The 23,983-nt window shown below is 45.9% G+C and overlaps 1 protein-coding gene across 1 annotated transcript in view; it reads right to left on the bottom strand.

Moving 5' to 3' along the window:
- Positions 1-2,456: 2,456 nt before the first annotated feature.
- LOC115095651 (hexokinase-1) overlaps positions 2,457-23,983 on the bottom strand; it is a 117,950-nt gene continuing 96,423 nt past the window's right edge. The window contains exons 14-18 of the mRNA XM_029609662.1: positions 18,845-18,944; positions 16,951-17,134; positions 11,119-11,274; positions 6,744-6,977; positions 2,457-4,496 (exon numbers count right to left, since the gene is read on the bottom strand). Of these exons, the coding sequence (XP_029465522.1) occupies positions 4,352-4,496; positions 6,744-6,977; positions 11,119-11,274; positions 16,951-17,134; positions 18,845-18,944 (819 nt within the window). The 3' untranslated portion in view covers positions 2,457-4,351. The remainder of the gene's footprint in view (positions 4,497-6,743; positions 6,978-11,118; positions 11,275-16,950; positions 17,135-18,844; positions 18,945-23,983) is intronic.

Here is a 23,983-nt window from a genome sequence, read left to right as displayed (position 1 = left end):
ACCCTCGTATCTGATCGGGGTCTAGCCAGGACGGGGCTGATCAACCCGATAGCACAGACGTGGCTGATGATCTGTGTGGCTTTCCGAGCCTCAGAGACCGGAGACTTTTAGAAAGTTTTCTACCTTAACTTGTCTCGGCGTTTCCCGGGTTTCGTTCCAGGCGGTCTCCGGCTGCGGGGGAGAGGGAAAGTACCTTCACCGCCGCGCTCTGTGTTGCACTTGCTGCCTCTCAGTCTCTCCCATTGCCGGGGGCTAAGTTCACGCCGGGAACCGGCTGCCGGACCGAGGCCTACCTCTGAGGGATCTCGGAAATCACCTCAGGAATTCTCGACTGATTGAGGGACCCGTAGGTATCACCACAGGAGAGCAGGGCTCATCTGTAGAGCTAAGGTTTCTTCTTGTTTGGAATTTTCTTTGGTTTGAATACTCTAACGCTGTGCAAGCGTGTATAGAGTCCCGAACTGCTATGGAGATGGAGAAACATATAGAAACATAGAAATGACGGCAGAAGAAGACCAAACGGCCCATCCAGTCTGCCCAGTAAGCTTTGCACTTTTTATTTTTTTTTTTCTCATACTTCTGTTAGTCTTGGCTCTTAGTAACCTTTTGGTTCTATTTCCCTTCCACCCCCACCATTAATGTAGAGAGCAGTGTTGGAACTGCATCTAAGTGAATATCTAGCTTAATTAGTTAGGGGTAGTAACCGCCACAATAAGCAAGCTACACCCATGCTTATTTGTTTACTCAGACTATGTAATTCAGTCCTTGTTGGTTGTTGTCTGTATATAGATCCACTTTTCTTCATTGCCCCTGCCATTGAAGCAGAAATACTGAAGAGCAGAGCTTCCTGCAGGGGTATATGCACTGGTGGTGACATCAGATTGAAATCTGACTCCGTCTCCAACTGCTATCAGGAGCACACTATACCCATTGGTCCTGAGTTCATCTGCTACACGCTAGAAAAAAGGAAATTATCAGGTAAATAGTAATTTCTCAATAGCTGTGAATGAAGGATCATGGTGCCAGTTGATTGAGCTGGACAAAAAATAATTATCAGGGAGGGGGGGAAGAAGCACTGCTCTCCTACTGGAAGGATGGAGAGGGTTCGAGAATCATGCAGAGAGTGGGTCAGACTCGTTACCTCTCATCTTCTCCCCTTTTCTCTTTTACAGTTTCTTATTCTCTTTCAGTTCTGCCCCTCTGACATAGCACTGCCACAGGTGTCTCTTTACTCCCGTTGCTACTGTGTGGTGGGAAAGACACTGCAGTGGCAGTCCAAAACCCCACAAGAAAGAAGCTGCAATGGTGGAAACGGGCTATCTGGAGAGAGTTAGCAATTGGCTGAAGCAGTAGGGGCCCTGAAAAGCAAAGAGAAATAGTGGGACTCTGAGGCACCAGTGACTTGGGTCATGGGGTAGAGAGACAATAGTGGGGCCTCAAAGAGCCAATGGCCAGGGTCATGGATAAGACAGACAGCAGTGGCCTACTCTACAGGAAGAATGGCAGTTTGCACAATTCCATGGCATGGGAAAAATTCTGTGGCAGAGAGAGAGGAACACTAGAATGAAGAGAGGTAGAGAAAAAAAGATGAAAATGTCTCTGTAAAAATCATTGGCGACACCTCATCTGGAGTACTGCATCCAGTTCTGGAAGCCATAGCTTCTGAAGGATATAACCAGGTTAGAGGCAGTCTAGAAAAGGACTAACAAGGAATCAGGACCTAAATATATGCACCCCACAGCTGTGGTTACCAAATCTGTCCTAGAGAACCCCCAGCATATCTGCAATGAATATTCATAAGATGGATTTGCATACGCTGCCTCCATTGCACTGACTAGGGGTTCCCCGGGCCAGGTTTGGGAATTACTCTCCTAGAGGAAGGGGGAAGACGGGAAAGATAGAGACCTTCAAATACCTCAAAGGTCAGAATTTTTTGTTTTCAATGACAGGAAGTTCTAGGACAAAGGGTCTCAAAGTCAGTAGATTGAGGAATAACATAAGAAAATGATTCTTCACAGAAAGGGTACTGGATGGAAGGAAGAGTCTCCCAGTGGAGGTGGTGGAGATAAAAACAGTTACAGAATTCCAGAAAAGTTGGAATACGCAGAGACTCAAGTGAAGGTTAAACCAGAGATCAATAGTCTCTATGTTCCTGCAGGAGGAAGGGTTAAGGGCAGGCTAGATGGGCCTGGCGGTTTTTATCTGCCATCATGTTCTATGTCAAATACAGAGCATTTCTAGCACTCCAAAAGAAGAGAGGTTTCAGTTCCAGCACGCTCCCAAAGAACTCACATAGGACATCCAGTTTCCCCTGAAACTGGGAAGTGAGACTTTTAAAAAGACAAGTGTGGAAGCAATCAGGATACTGCCTTTCTAAAAGCAGTGATAAACTGCCAAAACTAAAACGTTTCAGATCTCTTTCCTGACACTTTTTTCCTATTCCTAAATCTAAAAGGAAATTAAAATTCCTGACACTGTTTTCCTATTCTTTTTTTTTTTTTTTTTTTACAATTTCTTTATTGAAGGTTTTCAGATATACAATACAATACCCATTTTAATCACATACAACATAATTTAGAGCAGAGATCCATTAACAATATATAACAGCAACTTGCTTTTTTCTATTCTTAAATCTAATTAAAATTCCATTGTATTGGAATATGCCAGATAAAAGAAAAGAGGATGGCAAAGCATGGCTTGGACCAGCCTAGCCCAGCTCCCATGGCTTTTAATGGGAAGAAAAGAAAAGAAAAGAAAAGAAAAGAAAATTGACAGTTTTCTTCCCATAGAAGATAATGAGAACTACAAGCAGCAAGGGAGGTTGCCAGCTGGCGCCAGCTTCACACAGCAGGGCTGATCCAGTCCTGGATTTACCCCATTGCGTGCAGGGACCTGTAGTTCTGATCTCCTTATTGCATTGCATTGCATTGATCTCCTTATTGCAATAAGATCAGAACTACAGGTCCCTGCACGCAATGGGGTAAATCCAGGACTGGATCAAGCCTGAAAGGTGAATCTGGAGCCAGTTGGCATCCATAAGGCCACCTGGACTTACTCTTGCTCTGAGCAGAAATAGAGGGGTAGAGACCTGGGGAAAATGAATACAACATGTGTAACTGGATGGATGAATTAACACCTTTATAGGCAGGGCTAGAGGGAGCTCAGTAATGAAATGTACTGTGTAGCTTTGCTTCTTGCCTACTCCCTAAGTATCATCTTTTTTTTTGGGCCCATCAGAATAATTTGTTGCCTTTTCCAAAACAGCACAGATAGCTGCTGAATATCCCCCTTGTCACCAGCACATATTCAGAACCCCCCCCCCCCCCAGACTTCGGCTGCTATTCGCCAAACGGAGACCTAAACCTGCTGTGGTGAATCCCAGAGTGAACAAAAGGCCATACTGATCATTCTAACAAAGAACCACCAGAACAGACACTTTTTAACACACATCAAAAAATTTAATATTTCCACAAGTTATCATTTAAAACACTAGTACACCCCCTACTAGTCTACCTTGGCAAACCCAGCAAGGCATGCACTGCTCAGGTAGTTACTTAAAGCTGCAGCTCAGTAGCTTGCACTATCACCTCACAGCGTCCAATCACAGTGCATCATAATGTAGAGCAAAAAACGCTTTCAGTCCTCATCCAACATGAAAACAGACAGAGCCTTTTGTTGTCTGAACAATACATACTGTATTTGGTGACACAACATTTATTCACAGAAGCCATGAGAAATGCCAGGGATAGCAGATTTTTTCGGGACCCTGTGTTTTCAGTAAGCCAAACTGCAGAGCCCATGAAAAAGGCTTAAGGTTTAGTTCTACTGAGGAGAAAGAGTCGTGTGGGCACACAGTGCAGTAATAATATCACATTAAAATCAGAGAGCATTGGGTAGGAACAGAGAAATGACTTGATTCCACTTTTTATGTTCTGTTTCCTGGAAGTAAACTGCTAATGGCTCTAGAGTCTCTTCTGACAATAAATACCACACAAAAATAATTAGAAAGCCAGCAGAGACCACTACTGGATGCTGTTTAATGGCTTTTTTTTTTCACAACTGATAAATAACTTAATCTGACAACTGTATAAATTATAAACAGATTCCACTGACCTACAAATGGGGAATGTGCCAGCTGGGAGGGTGGTTGGGGATGAACCATGCAGACGAAGAGTCCAGACAGAGGAAATATTATCAACAGCACACACCCTATTTTGTATTCCTATATTATACGCCATTACTTGTGATTTTCCATAAAACAGTGTGCTTAGGGCTTCTACCAGTTCGGGTTACGGAGTCACTGCTTTATAAGAAAGTGCTGGAAAGGCCGAGTGAAGGAGCTTTCTGGTGCCTAGCTCTGCTCGGCTTCACGGAGTCTACACGCCACTGCCGTGATCAGCGCTGCTCCCTTTCCGCTCCCGTCTTCTGACAGCAGGAACGTCACATCACATTTTGGGGCCAGAGTCTTCACTGTCTGGTGCATGATTCTTGAGAAACTGTAGAGAAAAAGAAAAGGGTAAATACAAGAACTCCAGGAATCTTTCGCAAGTGCCTGGCACTTGTCATTCTAGCTGCCTAACTGATCAATCTTTGTTGTTACTAATGTCCATCGTCACAACTTGCATCAACAGGTCAATGTACTGATGCCAAGGCAGTGTAGAGTGTTTCTGCAGTTGATCCTTAAAAAGTACAGAAACAAAGGCTTAAAACAAGAGGAAGATAAAAAAAAAAAGATGAATAATGTTTGGGAGAATGTAGATGCCATTTTTTTCAATTGACTGATTTCAAAAATTTTGAGAGACTTAAAATATTTTCCATAGAAGAAATCACTAGCGCATTATCAACAAGAAACCAGGATACATCAAGAAACCAGGAGGTGTGTGCTCTTGGAAAAAGTATGAACACCATGCATCTGGGTTTCTCTCTAATCTACAAGCATCCCCTTTTGCTCTGAAGAGAAAAAGCAGAAAGCTATTGGAAAGTGACCACAGGCACTGGAGAGTTACCTGGGACTCTCCTTGGCTCATAAGAATTGCCATCTTGGGTCAGAGCGAGGTCCGAGCTTAGGATCCTGTCTCTGAGAGTGTCCAATCCAGGTCGCAAGTACCTGGCAGATCCCAAAAAGGTTATTTGATCTCAAGGATAGCAATGGCTTTCTTTAGTTCATCTGGCTAATAATGTGTTATGAGCTTCTCCTCCAGGACCTTGCCCTTTAAACCCCACCACTATGGTAGTTGCCTCGATCACATCTTCTGGCAACAGATTTCACAGCTTGATAGTGGGGGGTGAAAAGTACTTTCTATGATGTGTTCTGAATTAGTGAGAGGCAGAGGGGGTACAGGGTGGGACAGAGTGAAAAAATATCACAGCCAGAATTTTTTTGTGGTTTGAGGACTTCAGCATCAAAGAGGGCAGACTGAGAGTCCACCACAGCAGAGGGGTAGCAGCAAAACTGAGAGAGTTATGGGCCTCCTGAAGTCAATCCCTGGTACCCAACCGAGAGCCACAAGCAACCCTGAGGGAGACGACAGAATCTGGAGGAGAGGAAGACAAAGAAAAGGCGAGTGAAGAGTGGGGAAAGGGAAGAATTTGGTTGAGTGGTGGGAGGAATGGTAAGAGGGGAAGAGAAATCCAAGAGAGAAAGGAGGAGAAAATTGGAGAGCATTTTAGGTTACACATAATACCGCCAGAAATTAGCATATAAGTCTTACTGCTCCATAACTGTAGATAGGTGAAATGAATAAGAAATGGGAAGTAAAGAGGAAGACACCTGGTTATGTACAAGCATGGCAGGTCTGGGGCAGTCTTGAACAGCCCCCTGGCGGGGCATATTTTACTGTGTAGCTGTAACAGAGGCGCGGGTCTGAAATATTTTTTTTTGCAGTTTTGAACTGGAACACATACAGGTTGACATTCAGCCACAGATAATAATGGGTTAACTTTATCCCATTATCTTTATCCAGGTATTCAGCCGCACCTAACTGGATAAACGTGTGGCTGATTATCCAGCTAAATTTGACCACACAATATAGTCAGTTAGTGCTGAACATTTCGAAATTTAAAAAGCCCACCCCAGGCATGCCCCAACCCAGTCTATTTTTTGTCCAGTTAAATCAGTATGTCTGGTAATTTTTCTGTGCGCAGATTTTAGCTGTACGGGGGGGAGGGGCAGATTTTTGACTGGTTAAGATTCACACTGTTAAAAGCCGATTTTAATCTTGTAAATCTTTCAAATATCGACCCTTCCCCATAGAGTTTAAAACTGGGCATGGATTACACTTTAAAACGAAAATCTGGAAGCACCAACGTCTCATCAACTCCTGTTCCCAGCTTGTCCCAGGACCTACTGGTTCTCAGCACAAGTGCCCAGGAATGAAGGAGTTCCTGCCTTCTGAAAGCACATGACACAGAGCAGGAGCCAGTAACAGCCGAGGAGGCTCCTGCAGAGCTGGAGTACTGTCTCTAAACCGAGGTGCACTGGGGCAGATCTGCAGAGTTCCCAGATCTGTTTTTTTTGCAGTTCTGAGATTTCCTCACAATATGCCTTGCCCCTTTGTCTTGGTAAGGAATGCACGTGCCTAGCTGGTGGCTGTTGATGGACCACCTTTCTCGCCCTACCCTGTTCACTCATTAATCTCAGGATGAGCAAAAAACAAAAAAAATGTTCCCAGGTATATATATTGTTACATCGAGAATGTCAAACCTCGCCTTTTGAGAAGGAAAGGAAGTTAAGAAGTACTCACTGCGGATGTAGCTTGTACAAAGTGCCGTCCACGCCAACAGTGATGTCCAGATGGTCTAATCCTCTGTTCTCTCTGATCTTATCCACAACAGCCGCCATTCCAGCCCCACAGACCTGGGCGGCTCTCCTGGACACCGCCCCGCACACTTCCTTGACGATGATACTGTCATCACAGGTGCCGTCCAGCCCCAGCTGCTGCAGAATTGCTCGCACTTGAAGCAACGCTAGCCTGTCGCTGTGGGGAAGAGGGGGAAAGAGGCTGCTATTCGAGAGGCGGCACCTCAGATGGACTGACAGTCTCTCACAAACACGGGTTAATATTCAAAAAGCTGCCGAGCAGAGAAGATAACTGGATATTCAGCTTCGCTTACCTGGCTAATTGTGCGACTGAATATCCGGCTAAATATTTGAGGGGGTAGAGTCAGGCCTGCCATTTGCATGGCCGGGGTTAACTAACTAAATTTAATCCATTGGTGCCAAATATCATACTAACTGGCATGAACACTTCTGCCCCTGCCCTTTTTACCCGACTAAATTTGCTTGTGATTTTAACAGCACAAATTTAGCCAGAAGGGACCCAACTGTTAAATGGGTAGAGTTACCCAACTAAAACCCAGTTTTAATACGGTAAATCTTAAGAATATTAATCCCTTAGTGATCAGCTGACTGAAACCCTGTGTTATGCATACAACTCAAAATGCGAATAGAGAGCTTTCAATCTTTTTTAAAATCATTTTCTATTTATCTTTCCTAGTTGACTCTCATCTGAGAACCCTCATAAACTGCCCAGAGTATTCTCTCACTTTTTATTCCCATAGTTGAGAAATCAGGATGACACTCCCTTCACTAAGTCCTAGTGCTGCTCTTTCATCAAACACTTGATGCTGTCATATGAGAGGTGCTTGGACTGCTATCACCCCAAGAGGCTGGGAGTACTCTTTCAGCGCATGTTCAGAAACGGAGTGGGGGAGCGGAAGGGGGGATGACTGGAGTCAGGAGAATGCCTGGTGCGTGTCTTTCAGAAATGAGTCTATTTCAGCGCATCTCTGAATTTCTGCTCTGACGCTGAGCTTCCACAGCTCTCCTTGAAATATTTTTATTCCGCCACTAAAATATTGTTGCACAGGGTCTGAAATTCTGGACATATCTAAGAGTGAATCCAGGCAATGGAGACTTTACAACCACCTCTAGTAGTCTCTCTCTCTCTCATCACATCCTTTTCACAAGTCTATGATGAGATGGGCAGCAGGATTCAAAGATTCACAGGAATCTAGCATGCTGTGAAACACTTGGGCTACGAGTCCCTAGAACTGGACTGAGACTGCAACCTCACGTCACTTAGGCTACCTGAGCTGGGATCTGAGCAGGTGGCCTGCAGGAAAAGGCCCTGTAAAGCTGTGATCATTCCCCTGAGCCATCCTGTTCTCATACCTTTAGGAGTAAGGCAGAGAGAGATTACTTCTGGTATTACTTATTATATTTTTTTATTCCCATTTGATATTCCACCTTTTCCTAGAAAAGGCACATGGCAGACTGCAAAGAAAGATGTGATCTCCAGTACATATGTTTGGGGTGGGGGGAGAGAGCATAAGAATACAAACAGGCCGATCCAATACAGTGCGCTCAGCCGAGGGCACTGTTTAACCTGTGGCTGGAGGCGGGTTTTGGATGTGTGTCCACAACCCCTTATTCTATAAGGGGATTATCGCGTCCAAATATGCGCCCAACCACCCCCCCCACCCACGTAACTAACAGTGCTCATCACGTGCATATGCATGTTGATAAGGCTATTAGCTACTCTCCCCGATCCAAAAAATAAATTGCACCCGACCCGCACATTCTTACCCTCAGAAATTAACGCCTGCAGGTGTTCTGTACATTAAAGCCTGAGAAGCATTTCTGCACATCCTCCGATTTAATATTGTGGCGATAGTAAGTCGGAGGAGCAAAAAGGACAGAATGTAAACAAAAAAATGTGAAAAAAAAGAGGGCCTGCTGTCAGGTTAGGAAAAGGGACGCTCGTAAAATTCAGCGACCGTTTTCCTAACCCGCTGACAGCCGACCTCTCCTGGGTGCCCGCTGCCGAGGGGGCGCTAAGGGACGCACATTTCTCCTTAGTGCCTCCTTGGCAGCGCGATTCCTCATTTACATATTCGATCGTGTGCCCAGGAGAAGTGGCTGGGCGCGCGTTAGGAAAGCGCATGATCAACACTGAGCGCCCGTTTTCCATGCTGAATTATTGGATCAGCTTGAAAACTGGGAATTGAACAATGTAAAGCTGTACAGGTAGCAATGCACAATATTATAAACCTGAGGCAAAAGCTAAAACAACAGATAGCGCCACGGATCACTACAGGCTACCGGTTGTGCCTGCAGGAGATGCCATAGAGTGTGGAATATATTGGAAGGGCTCTCCCAGTAAAGAGTCTATGAACATCTTAGGAACTCACAAGTATTGATGGGCGAAGTGTTAACCCAATGTCCTATCAGTGATCAAGTAACTCTGAAATTTGCTCTAGCAGGAAAGAGGTCACCAACAGTGAGGAAAAGATAGAACTGCATTAGCGATTACTTGGACTTATGGTGCCAATGGAAAGCAGGGCTCTTTGGACAACAAAACCAGCACAGACTGAAACTGCGGTTTACCAGCCGGCAGGTTCACAGATCAAACACATGTGATCTATTACCAAGTCTGATACAAACTGAATCAGGTGATGAAAACCTTCATCTCTGATGTAAACAGGATTGTGTAGCTTATTGTGATGCTGATGAGCAATGCCTCAGACTATCCTCATTGTAATCCGCTTTGAAGTGGCATACAAGCTAGAAAAGGTGCAACAGAAATCTGAAATTAAATGAAATGATGGGGCGCAGCGTTGAGAAGCCCATGTGGTTGCAAGGTGCATGCGTCCATTCACTGCATGTGCACTGTGCTACTTTTCAAAGTACCAGCATGCCTTGCACTTGCTATTTTGTGTGGGCAGTGGAGGGGGAGTGTAAAATAGTGCTCATGCTTTTTAGCCGATGTGAGAAGGGCAATTTTCAGATAGGCCAATTTAGCCTGGTAAATCACTATCCACCCACCCAATGAAAGAAAAAGGGGGTGAAAATCACAGCTTTACGTACTTCTATGAAGTACCAGAAAGTGGCGTTTTCCACAGAATGAAAAGCTCAACGCCGGTGCCGGGGGATAGGGGATGGTGGTGATCATTCCACTCTATTCCATTCTCATATGAAGGTGAAGGGAAACTTGAAAAGAATGAGGGCGGAAAAGCTTTTCCACTGACAGGATGGTGGACACCTGAAACAGACTTCCAGCGCAGGCTACAGGAGCCAAAACTGTGGCAGAGTTCAGGCCTTCATGGGGCAGTGCCAGTGGAAGGGTGTCCGACCGCCCTAGGCAGTGATGTCATCACACGATCTCTCCATCTCATCACACCGAACAAACGACTCCAGCTCCTCAAAGAAATACATACCCCAAAACAGAGAACGCCCTCCAGCTCCGTGCCTCACCCCTGCACCACTTCTCATCCCGTCCATCCTTTCAAAACTGCCGCCCTTACCGGCTGCTCTGCCACCTCTCGTCCACTTCTAGCGCCCTAGGCCACCACCTACCCCTCCTAATGCTTCCGCCCCTCTTGTTCATGGGAGAGACACCAAGGGAGTTCACTGGCCGGAGGAGGGAGAGGGAGATTGTAAGGCTTGTGACAGCACAGTAGGTAGGCACAATTAGGGAGACTGGGTGGATGGGACCACACGGTCCTTTTTTTTTTGTTTTTTGCTGACATCCTCCATGTTCTTCTCTGTTAATGGGCTGGTTTATCATCAATCCCCAATCCTCAGCTTAAGAAATAGCAACTCTGCAAAGCCATCCCTGACTCTTTCAGGTTGCCCAAGCTGGTGTACCATAGTAAATAAAATACAAAATAAATCAAGGCAGGACTGACAAAAGCAAAAACCCAATTAAAATCAGTTAACATAAAATCAGGAACTGACAGCTCGTACTATGCTCTGGCGCCAGATCAGAGCTGTACCAGTCCCCTCACTCAGTAACCCGCTAAGGGATCAAACATGGTTTCACCTTCTTCTGGACATTCAAACAGTCCAGTTCTAGTCTGATATCTCATGGCTGTTCATTCCATGGGAGCCAGCACTGAAAAAACTCTAAATTGTATGCTAGCCAGGCATACTACCTTGCGAGTTGGAATAATCAATGTCACAAGAGAGATCCAGGTACGTACAGGGAACAGGGCTTTAGGACAAGCCCCATACCTTAAACTGTGTAATTCCCATGTAGGAAGCTTGGGTTATCAGTTCCCACACTACTAGATGCAGTTATATTCCAAGGCATCTGCTGACTTGTTTGCCCCTCTTACCTCTCGATCTGTGAAAGGAATTTGGTTTCAAAGATACCCCTGGTTTTCAGTGCCTCTGAAATCTGACCTCGGAACAGGAAGCCCCTTTTCGTGAAGTCAATCAAAATGTTGCGAACTATTTCTCCCAAGTACATTCCGCTGATCATTTTTTCGTATCTAGAATTACAAATGGCAATAGTTCAGAGGGGCCTGACACATTACATCTACTGTACTCTGCAGCTTGTGGGAACTTTAAGGGCTCACGTGTCACAACATTTGGCAGGTTACCTGGCACGAAGACAATTGTGTATAGATACTCCAGCTGAAGCCAGGGGCTGCACTGTGCATGTAAAATGTAGACAGGGACCTTTGTTTTCAGTTTTTATTTTGTTTTTCCTGGAATTTATAAGTTTTTATCACAAGAATAAAAATGATACCTAGAAATATGATGAATCATTTTATTCCACTGATTTTTCCATTTTTTGCTGTAATAAACACTGATACATTTCCAGCAATAAAATAAAATAAAATCTGAAACTGAAAGTCCCTGAGTGAAAAACATGAGAGAGAGTATCTGCTGTCTTCTAATATCGTTATTCCACGAGTGCCATAAGATACAGAAGGCATAACTGAAAATGAAAATTGGTTCTTACCTGCTAATTTTCGTTCCTGTAATACCACAGACCAGTCCAGAAAAGTGGGTTGTATATCCCTACCAGCAGGTGGCGTCAGAGAACAATTAGAACTTTGGACACTGCTACGTAACGAGAGTGCCACCTGCAGTCGCTCAGTATTGGCCTGTACCCAAGCGCACACTAACAGAACTAACTAGTGGCCGAGGTTGAAACCCAAACAAAAAAACGACAACCTGCGGCCTCAACAAACAGACTCAGAAACTGCTCCATCGAGTAACTCTGTCAACACGGAGCTCCGTAATTAAAAATACAGCAAATCAGTATCTGAAGAAAGGGGTGGGCCTCTGGACTGATCTGTGGTATTACAGGAACGAAAATTAGCAGGTAAGAACTAATTTTCATTTCCTGAACATACCCAGATCAGTCCAGAAAAGTGGGATGTACCTAAGCCATCCCGAAAGACCCGCACGCAATACACTCTCACCAAAAGACGATTCATCATCAGCTTTAACGTCCAAGCGATAATGTTTAGTGAAAGTGTGTAAAGAAGACCACACTGCCGCCCTACAAATCTCCTGAGGCGAGAGGAGTTGACACTCCGCCCAAGAGGCCGCTTGTGCCCTGGTTGAGTGTGCTCTGAGACCCAACGGCACTTGACTCCCTCGGGAAATGTAGGCAGAGCCGATAGCTTCCTTAATCCAACGAGAGATGGTCGCCTTAGACGCCTTGTCACCCTGTTTGTGCCCCCCAAACAGGAGAAACAAGTGATCCGAACGCCGGAAATTAGTAACCTCCAGGTAGAGCAGCAAAATACGTCGGACATCCAATAGATGAAGGTCCCTGCCCTGAGAGGAATCCCGAGCCCAGTGTGGAAAACCAGGAAGATCCACTGCCTGATTGACATGGAAGGCCGAAACCACTTTGGGAAGGAATGAGGGAACCGTGCGCAGGGAAATTCTATCATCATAAATCCGAAGAAAGGGATCGTGGCACGACAATACCTGCAATTCCGAAATCTGGCGGGCCGAGCAAATAGCCACTAAAAACACTGTTTTTAAAGTCAGATCCTTCAACGAAGCCCTGCACAGAGGCTCAAAGGGGGCTTCGCACAGCGTCCGGAGAACTAGATTCAAACTACAATCGGGACAGGTGGACGCAGATGTTTAACCCCTTTGAGAAAGTGAGCAATATCCGGATGGACAGCTAGAGACACACCATTCAACCGACCCCACAAGGCACCCAACGCTGCCACCTGAACCCGAAGGGAATTAAACTCTAACCCCCTAGCGAGTCCTTGCTGCAAAAATTCAAGCACCCGGATGACGTCCACCGTCAACGGATTGCAGGAGCGTTGGAGACACCATGCCTGCGCAGATCCGACCCCCAGACTCGGAACCGGCGCCGCCCCTGCTCCAAAACCTGGGTCATGGGGATCCCCATGACCATCCTCCCCAGGATGAGAGCGGATCACCGGGTGCTGCTGGGTGGCTGCAGGGCGTCCCTGCTTCAGAGGGGGTTCAGTGGGATCCCCAGCGCGCCCGGATCTCTTTAAGGTAGTCTGTCTCCGTGCCAAAAAGGCCTGATGCATCAACAAGATAAACTCTGGGGAAAAATCTCCCGCATCTACCTCCCCATCTGGGGGGTCCTGCGGGGCCGATTTCCCAGTCCCCAACATCGGATTTATTGCCATGGGGACCAAAGCGGGAGGGGGGAATCCTCTTCTTGCTCAGAGTGTCGCGAGTAACCCCCCAACGCGCGGGAGGGGCCACCCCCCGACGGGCCTACTAAACCGGAGCAGTCTGGGCACAATGACGCAGAGTTCAAATTCTGCCCGCGCACCCCACAGGAGCGGCAGACCGCCGATTTTCGTGGCGCCATGCCAGGCCACGTAGCCACGCGGTCAGAGCAGCTGAGGGAAGAAAAAAATAGGCCCGAGACCTGCAGCCGCGTGAGCGCCACCGGCAGCGCGGGAAAAAAATGAAATAGAAAAATAGAAAAACAAGGCCTCCACAAGGAACCGCGCTGTTCAGCCACCCGGTGCTGAAAATGCGGCCTGGACCAGAAAACGCGGCCTGGACCTGGTACACACACACTGCCTACCTTCACTATCAACCCGGAGCCCCGGGAGAGGAAGGAAACAAAACTGCAACGGCTCAAAGCTGTCCCCACAGCCTGCTACACAGCAGGCTCCCCCAGTGCCGACTCCTTACCTCAGACTGAAGAGACTTTTTTTTTAAAAACTAACTTTAAACAACTAAACTACTGAAGCCTGCACTAACAGGGGTCAAGGGAGCAGCTTTGGGGGTAGGAAGACCAGGAGCCCCCGGCCTGTACACCCTGGGACGGAGCAAGCAAAACACAGTCAAGGGTGTCTAACCCCCCGGACGCCCGGCTTACACTGAGGGATGGCCCACGAAGGTGCCTAACACCTCAGGAAGCAAACGAGAAGGAAAAAATAAAATAACAAATTTCCTAATTACCCTGAAAAAAACTAAGACTGCGGGAGATGCACCCTACCACCTGCTGGAGTCAGAGGAATACTGAGGGACTGCAGGTGGCACTCGTTATGTAGCAGTGCCCAAAGTTCTAATTGTTCTCTGACTCCACCTGCTGGTAGGGATACACAACCCACTTTTCTGGACTGATCTGGGTATGTTCAGGAACCCTTCAATCTACAGGGAATGCAGAACATCAATTGCAAAATCCCATGAAAACAAAGTGCCAGACATGAACCCTTTTCCTTAAGAACCTCTGAATGGAGCATTTCTTATCATTCATTTAGCTTTAGCAAGTTTCTAAATGCTAGGAGCTAATCACAGGAGCTTTCCCGGATCACCTTCTGAACTGGGGAATGTAAGGGGGATAACATTCGGCAGCCTTGGCTTCACCTTCTTCTGGATTACTACACAGAAAATAATCGTTCAAACATTAGTAAACTGTAGAAGGTTAATTTTTTTCAACCCAACAAACCATGTGACTGTGGACTCAAGGTTCTGAGAAAAAACCTGGTTGCTCTCTGCAGACAAGGAGGAAGCTCAAATGAGGCCATTACTGCGACTACAGGGGCAATACTGAGTGGCCCCTGTCCTCCACAGAGTACACAATCACTTTTGGCCTGTGTACAACGTAGGCAACTTTCAAAGGGAAAGTAAGCTCAGCGAAAGCGTCTGGATACTTTACGTTTCCTATATCTGCGGGCGGCCGGTGAGGGGCAAAATATTTATCTATTTATTCATTTGGATTTATCACTCGCCTTTTTGAATGCAGAAATCATTCAAGGCAGGGGTTCGGCATGCATATTAGGATGGCGGCATGCAATAAGGAATCAGCAGGGGCGTTTCACAAGGGAAGAGGGTGTGTAGGATTGAAATTAAGAGGGGAGTCGGCAGTGGTGACACTGAAATTAAATGAATACTAATGCCTACGCCACGTCACCCTCCCAAGCTACACAGGAGCCCGGGAACACCTCTTTTCCCCATGTGTTGAAGAACACGTGCGCTGTGGAAGCTGGCGTGCACTTCTAGCCTGGCAGCGGAGGGCGATTTTAAGGCCTTAAACTCGTGGGCATTAGTATTCATTTCAGTGTCACCACTGCCGACTCCCCTCTAATTTCAATCCCATGCACCCTCTTCCCTTGTGAAACGCCCCTGCTGATTCCTTATTGCATGCCGCCGTCCTAATATGCATGCTGAACCCTGCCTTGAATGAGTTCTGCATTCAAAAAGGCGAGTGATAAATCCAAATAAATAACTAGATAAATATTTTGCCCCTGCCCATCGAGATAGGACACGCAAAGTATCCAGACACTTTCACTGCGCTTACTTTACACTTACCAGCTGGGTAGTTTCCCTTTGAAAGTCGCCTGGGGAAATGGCTTTGAAAAACTGTCCTCATGATGGATGGGTCCTTTTACTCTGTAACTCCTGTGAGAAGCGGAGTGCCACGGCCGCCCCCAAAAAACATACAGTTGGGTAGAGGTGACCCCTTTCCACAGCTGAAGAATGCTTTCAGACACGTCTGAGGACAGGACTTGCGTACTCCCAAAAGCTTGTTTCTTCAAACAGTCATTAGACTTATTAAAATAATAATACCCAGATTCAGCTTTTCAAAAATCTCTGCTTCCCATTATGCTAACCTCAATGCTGGCCCTTTAAATAACCACTGCTGACGGGGAACAAGACTTTCTATGCACTACTGCCCTGTGGGAGGAGCTGAAGACCGGAGATATTAAATAGCAGGAAATGTTCCACAGCACTATCATAAATCATCAATCTGTGAGCAATAGTTAAAATCATAGCAACAAGAAACATTTACTGAGCTTGAACATCCCATATTCTGAAACATGGTGCCAATTCAGAGGAAGGGTGGCCCGGTGGCAGTGTTGCGAGCTAACGTGAAGAAGGACCTGGGTTTGATTCCTGCAGCAGGAATTCTGTTCCCTGGTTTGGCTGGGACTGATGGGATGTGGTAGTAGCAGTATTTATAGCCCCTGGGTGGGTGGGGGAGGTAGGCAGTCTCATTCACTGTAGAACAGCGACACCTAGTGGCCAGATTTAGGGCCCATGACTGCAGGGTTTTGAGATCCAACGCTGAAATGACTGGGCTATATAGCGAGCTGGGAGGAGATATAGAATGAGGGAAAAATTCTCTGGGTAGATGTGAATGAAAGCACATGGTGCTGGTTCCAATTCAGCTAGAAGCCCAAAAACAGCAGGAGAAACTGACAAGTCAAAAAACAAAAGGAAAAAAACAACTGGACTCCAAGTTCTTGTGTTCTAGCAGTGCCTTAAAGCTAACTGTATAGCAGGTCAACACATCCTGTACTTATCTGCTAACATCCCTCAGCTACAATCATCCTTCCAGTCCACTAAGAATTCAGTAAATTGTCATACTGAAGACAATTTTCAGACCTCCTGGGGATTTTGCAAGCTCACATGGGCCTGCAAGCTAATTTTCGAAAGAAACTTCCACAGACTTTACCTTTGAAAAGCCTTTCTCCAGTGCAGGTACAAAAGTGCAAACTCCTCCCCGGCAGGTACAAAATAACCACCCCGCACACACTTTGCTGGGATTACCCAGTGTCACCCGAGTCCCACCCCTTTTCCTCACAGAGAGGAGGGCGGGAAAACTTTCAAAGGGTCTTTTCCCATGGGTAACTGAAAATTTTCCATTATGTATCTCTCTTTTTATTATTATTTCAAAATTCAAGGTTACTTACCTTTGCTTCCCAGAATTTAATGACAACTCATCTACTGCCTTGTCATAAATTGTCCTAATGTCATCCAGGCATCCATTGTCCCCAAACGCGCCCCATTCCATGTTCACGCACATTCTCCCTTTGTCTCCCTCTACCATCTCAATATTCTTCATCTCCTCCATGTAGCACGCATTGCTGCCAGTTCCTGTTGCGAAGGAATGGATACTTTCAATGGTATAAAGCGGCAGAATAGTTTATATCTTCCTTTTTTAGTTGCAGCGTCAAAATGCATCCACTTTATTCAAATTTAGGATATCACAAATACTGTTGTAGAGTAGTTATGCAAAATTTCTGTATTCCAAAACACAGACCATGACGGCAGATACAAATGCAAGGCTCCTCTGGACGACTCCACTTTCCCTGCTTACTGTAATGTTTTCAACTTTAGCTGTGCTTCCACCACTGCTAAGGCTCTTCTTTGTTTATCCCAAGCTTATTTGAATTCATAACCCTTTTTATCACTAAGGCTGAAACTGTAAATGCATTAAAGGACAGACAAATATAAAATGAATATATCCTGCTGAAGTGAACTCGCTTCAGTTTAAAATAGCAGCGCTTAATAGACATTCATTGCCAGGCTTTTATTCATTATGGGCTGGATTTTAAAAAGGTTACGCGCATAAATCCAGAGGATTTAGGGGCGTGACCGGGCTTGCGCGCGCCGGGCCTATTTTCAAAAGGCCCGGCGACGCGTGTAAAGCCCCGGGATGCGTGTGAGTCCCAGGGCTTTATTAAAGGGGCGGGAAGGGGCGGAGCGTGGGTGGGGCAGGGTCAGAGGCTCCGGGCACAGCGGCCATTTGCCACTGTGCCTGGGATCGCGCACCGGCAATCGGCCGGCGCACGCAACTTACTTCAGCCCCAGGGCTGAAGTAAGTTTTGTGACAAAAGACAGAAGACCAAAAAGGTAGGGAGGAAAGGGCGGGGGAGATAGGGGAAGGGAAGGTGGGGGGGGGGGGGGTAGGGAAGTTCCCTCCGAGGCCACTCCTGGGAGGGAATGGGGGAAGGCAGCGCGACCCCGGATTTTATAACATGCGAGCGCCTGGGTGCGCATGTTATAAAATCAGGTGTACATGTGTGCGCGCCGGGTAGCGCGCGCACATGTACGCCGCACACTCCTTTTTAAAATCTACCTCTATTGTTTTAGCACCATGACATGCTTTCTTTAATATTCTTTGTTCATGCAAGTCTAGACACGATAAGGCAGATATTCCAAAAAAGCTGAGCTCCTAAATTTAGGTCTCTAAAAATTAGTTAGGCACTTATTTTTCAGCTGAATTTAGGTGTCTATTTTTTCAGCTGAAAATTCACATAAATTTATGAACCTAAAAGTTAGGAACCTAAATTTAGGCCTGCTATTTATTTTCCCAGATTTATGCTCCCCAATTAGTTGCCTAGTTCTGAAAATCAGTGCTAAACCCCTAATTTTGTTTCCCCGCCCTAACTCCGTTCCATAATCACCCACTTTTTAGGGCCCTAATCTTAGGAGCTTAATGAAACTAGGAGCCTAAATTTAGGCATTCAGCCCTAGTAAATTTTCAAAACGCGCCCAATACCTAGTAACCCATCATCTCTGGAATGAAAAGCTTACATCACAAACTAGTCTTACTGCAACATGAGCAGTAACTTCCATTAAATATTAAACTAATACAAATGTGTCAACATTTCCCCATGCCCAAATTACTGGTATAAACTGAGTAAATTGTTATTCAAGAGTATCCATTACACTGAACATTTCACACTGTGCTAGAGCTGCCATCTGAACAAGATATGAACCATCTCAATTATGTGAGAAAAAAAGTATTTTTCATTAGCTCATGCCTGCAGGAAAAGCTCTCAAAATGTTTGAGGTACATACCCACAATGAGACCAATTTCACAGTTTGGATCTTCATACGCACAAGTCATCATAGTCCCGACTGTGTCATTTACCACTGCCACAACATCTAACTCAAACTCCTAGGAATCAAATAAGCCAAAGCTTTTAGGTTATCAGCAGTAGAAATGACCATTTGTCTTGCAAAATGTGCCTTTCAATCTCATTTGAAATATCTAATATACAGGAAATCCTGTAACAGCAGAATTAGCTAATATGTCATATTTAGCTGCAAGTACAATGCTAGAAACACATGAAATGCATTATCAAAACAAACTGTATTGTATCTCATAGTTCAAGAAACAATGCTCTCTGCTGTTACTGCTAAAGATTTCTGTATTTTATTTCTAAGATTTTTTATTTGATTTATATTCCACTTTTCAGGCACTTCAAAGCAGATTACATTCAGGTACTGTAGGTATTTCTCTGTCCCCAGAAGGCTCACAATCTATGAGGGTCATTCATCACAATGCGTTAGGGCCCTATCGCCCATGATAATGGCATATCGCATGCGATAAATACCGCATCTTAGTAGGGTAGGCAGGGGGTGGGGAGAGAAAGAGAGAGAGAGAGCCTGCCTCTATGGAGCTCACTTGTATTTGAACGTTTTATACCACTGTAAGAGGGGGCATTATAAACTTGGGGTGAGGTTTGTGGGGTGGGGTGGGTTCTGGGGGGGGGGTTAATTTTACATACACAGTCATACGTACGAACAGAAGAATAGATTTGTACCATGTTCTTTCGACCTAGCTTGATGCTCTCTCTACCTAGCTGCAATCAAGGTAGGTAGAGAGTAAAGTGTACAAATCTACACTTCTTTTACCTTTCATCCCTCCAAATCACATTAAATCTCCACAGATGGTAACTGTTCTGTTTATACGTATGACTGTGCATGTAAAACTGCCCCCCAGAACCCACTCCACCGCACAAACCTCACCCCGAGTTACTAGTGGCCCCTCTTACAATGGTATAAATATTGATCTTTTTTTGTCAGCCTCTACAGAGTGCCTCTCTCTCTCTCTCTCTCTCTCTCTCTCTCTCTCTCTCTCTCTCTCTCGCAGCCCAAACCACCAATTGCAAGAAAAAATACCTATATGATTTGGTACCATGCTCCTTTTTTTTTTAATCGTGCTATTTTTATAGTTAAATGATGAATCATAGCCTAAGTTAGTACCTGAGGCAATGGAGGGTAAAGTTACTTGCCCAAGGTTACAAGGAGCAGCAGTGGAACTCAAACACTGGTCTCCTGGTTTGTAATCCACTGCTCTAACCAGTAGGCTATTCCTCCTCTTTGGAATTGTACCATTGCTTGGATAACATGTTCAAAAGTGAGTTATTAAGACCAATTAAAGAAATGAAGTGAAATGAAATCCTATGAATGTGTGAATACTGATTACAGATTGATCAGACTGAAACTAGGTCTAATCACAAAAATGGATTATTTTTAAGTAGACTACATCCTGGGATTTCAGAAACCCTTTGCAAAGAAACTGGAAACTCAGGTCTGACTGGAGAGATAGAGAGCTAAATAAATCCGTACAATACATTTATTTTATTTATATACCAAACAAGCCGTTAAGCCCGTTAAAACGGGCTACATCCCTCTGTCTCTCACCTCCCCCTCATTCTCTCTCCCCTCACTCTTCACCACCCCCTCCCTCACCCACTCCTCCCCACCCTCCCTCTCCTCTCACTCAGTCCCTCCCTCCCACTCAGTCTCACTCACTCCCCCCTCTCTCCCTCCCTCTCACTCACTGTCCCACTCCCTCCCTCTCTCTCCCCCTCCCTCTCTCTCCCTCAGTCCCACTCCCTCCCTCTCACTCAGTTCCCCCTCCCTCTCACTCAGTCCCTCCCCCCAGTCCCTCCCCCCTCACTCAATCCCTCCCTCCCACTCAGTCCCTCCCTCTCACTCAGTCCCTCCCCCTCACTCAATCCCTCCCTCCCCCCAGTCCCTCCCCCTCACTCAATCCCTCCCTCCCACTCAGTCCCTCCCCCCCACTCAGTCCCTCCCCCTCACTCAGTCCCTCCCTCCCACTCAGTCACTCCCTCCCACTCACTCAGTCCCACTCACTCTCCCTCAGTCCCACTCACTCCCTCAGTCCCACTCACTCCCTCTCACTCAGTCCCCCCTCTCCCTCTCACTCAGTCCCACTCCCTCCCCCTCCCAGTCCCTCCCCCTCACTCAATCCCTCCCTCCCACTCAGTCCCTCCCTCTCACTCTTTCTCTCCGTCCCTCCCTCCCACTCAGTCCGTCCCTCCCTCTCTCTCTCTTCTCCCTCCCTCGGTACTGGCCGCTACCGCCGCCTGCTACCGCCGCCGCCGTCGCTACCGCCGTCGCCGCCGCTCGCTACCGCCGCCGCCGCCGCCCGCTGCTGCCACTGGACGCCGCCATTTTTTTTCTTAGCGTCAGACCGACGTGCTCGCCCGCACATGCGCGGTAGAGCTGGTCTCTACTGCGCATTTGCGGCACGTCGGTCAAGCTTCGTTTATAGGTATTGATGTTTGATCTGAGATATCACATCAGTTTACATTCAGATACTGTAAGCATTTTCCTATCCCCACAGGGCTTACAATCTAAGTTTTGTACCTGAGGCAATGGAGGGTAAAGTCACTTGCCCAAGGTTACAAGGCGCAGCAGTGGGATTTAAATCCTGGTTTCCCTGTTTTGCAGCCAACTGCTCTAACCACTAGGCTACTCCTCCACTCTACTTACAGTGTAACACACAATTGCATGCTTGGTAAGATTGATAGATCATCTGAGGTTGATCCTGTCCAACCATCTTCCAGTGTTCTACATGACTCCTTTTTTATGATTTTTCCCTTGGTTTTTTTTTACCACCCCTCTAGACCAATTTCCTAAGAGACATGGGATTCCTCTGGAGGGATAAGCCAGTCACCCTAAAAGGAGTGTGCAAATGAACCAAACTTTGCAGGCCTGAGCAACACAAGATGGAAGTCAAGCCACGTGATGGTGCTTGCAGTTATAATGTGAATGCCTGTGAGAACTATATTGAGGAGGAAAAGCTGCTAGCTCCTTATATTGAGCAATCTGTCCTCATCTTACAATTTTGCTGGTCCTACCAGACACAGACTTGCTTAGACTGTGCCCTTGACAAACTCTGTATCTAGTCATGAGGTCCAGCATTATTCACCAGATGTCTTCCAGCTGACGCCATCATCTCCGTGAGAATATACATATATGTACCAACTACAAAGAAGTCATATCGGAAGCCCACCAATCCTATGCCCCATTTACTGTTGTAACATCCAATCAATATCAACGTTTGGATCCTATGCATATGTATGAAGTCCCAATGAAAGAAAAGACTTTGGACTTACAGATTCGGGGCTACTGCCAATCGCTGCCATTCATGCAAACTTCACACCCATGAACTCTGCACACGAGACTTTTCAACTGGACTCCCCGCTCAACTCAGCCCTGCTCCATTAATTTTGGAGTACTTGCCAATCTCATCCTTGTCTAAGCCCTTGCAAATCAAGTTAATCTGCACTCCTGTCCTCTACCTGCATAACTTACAGAGATTTCTGTAAACTCCGGGTCTGCTGCCCTGAGATGATGGCGTTAACCTGTCGTTTGGCTGCCGGAGGTACAGCTGGCTGCCCTTCATGCTAAAATAGGACAACAATTCTCCAGGACGACTCGGCTGCAGTGGATAGTGAGACAGCCATGACATCTTCATGGACTCCCAATCAGCATAAAATTAACTGGCTAAATTACTACTTTAAGCTGGGTAATTTACTGGCAATGCATTTGAGATGTGCATGTTAACTTTTCGTTAGATGCAGGGGTTTCCATAACCTTTGTAACAAGAGTGATTTACTCTGTTAAACCACAAACTTAAAATAATGTCTACCATATAAAAACCATTCTATATTTTATTTGCAATATTAAACTTCTTATTATCTACCTCTAAAAGATGTAGACATTCTGCTCCCTCTACGTGAACTTGAGACGCTTGCTATCTGATTTAAATAAATCAGATAATCTGTATCTGTAAGAAAACTCTTACACCTCTTGCTTGCTGAGTGGTTAGGGTACCTCCTTTTGAGGATGAATCCATCTGTGCTGCCCTGTGCCAGCAGAGGTTGCCAGTGGGATGGTAGATGCTTTTCCTCCATGTGCTCACATCTCGCTGGACAAGAAGTGCAAGCCCAGGTCTCCTGTGTTGCAGCAGAGCAGAGCCACGGGGCTGAGCCCATCCTGATCCTAATGGAGGTCTCAGTGACTGTCTGCAGGATCTAACCCTGCATGACAGGAGCTAATGGGAGCTTGTGCGTAATAAAACATCAAAACACTGCTGTACTACTCTAGGCTACTTTGATAAAAAGAAACCAGGGGACATGTGCATACATGTGGCCTGATTTTCAAAACGATTTACATGCTATAAAAATGTGGTTTTCTGCCTGTAAATGGATTTTTGAAAATTGTCTGATGGGAGAGGGATTATGTGTGTAAAAGTATGCGATTTTGTGTGTCCTAGGAAGAGGCGTTCTAAGGGGTGGAGTTGGGACGGGGAAACCACTTAGGCACAAACTTTCAATTTTTGAAAATATGCGTGTAAATCGATTCACACACATTTACACCTGCTAACGAGCGTATGCCGCACTGGGGCTCTGCACTCACCCAGTGGATTTCATAGTGGATTTATGCGCATAAGTCTGCTTTGAAAATTCAGCTTAAAGTCCACGTATATTTTGCACCTGCAAACTTTTTAACAGGCCGCATGAAAATCAACCTCATAATGTTCAGCATGAATTGCATAATGAAAATCAAACTGGAAGTTTCAGATCAAGCACACCTAGGACCTGATTAAGCACAGACACAGTACAGGAGTACAGCCTTAGTGAGTCAGGTCCTTTGGTCTTAACAGAGCAGCGATACTCATGCTGTGTGCTCCTTGTTCCAGTCCTCACCAGAGAATGATCAACAGGGCTGTCTGAGGACATCAAGAGCAAAGAGGACCCAGCTTGAATCTAGCAACCCATTTGCACTGAACAGTAATGGCGGTGGAGCGGAAAAGAGATATCTTTTAACTAGTGAAGTAGGCAAATAAGACCATGTCAGTTACTGAGAGTACACAAAGCATGCCAGCTTCAGGTT

The sequence above is a fragment of the Rhinatrema bivittatum genome, chromosome 7 (genome assembly GCF_901001135.1).
Source record: "Rhinatrema bivittatum chromosome 7, aRhiBiv1.1, whole genome shotgun sequence".
NCBI classification, from domain to species: domain Eukaryota; kingdom Metazoa; phylum Chordata; class Amphibia; order Gymnophiona; family Rhinatrematidae; genus Rhinatrema; species Rhinatrema bivittatum.
This window is presented reverse-complemented; position numbering and strand designations above follow the sequence as displayed.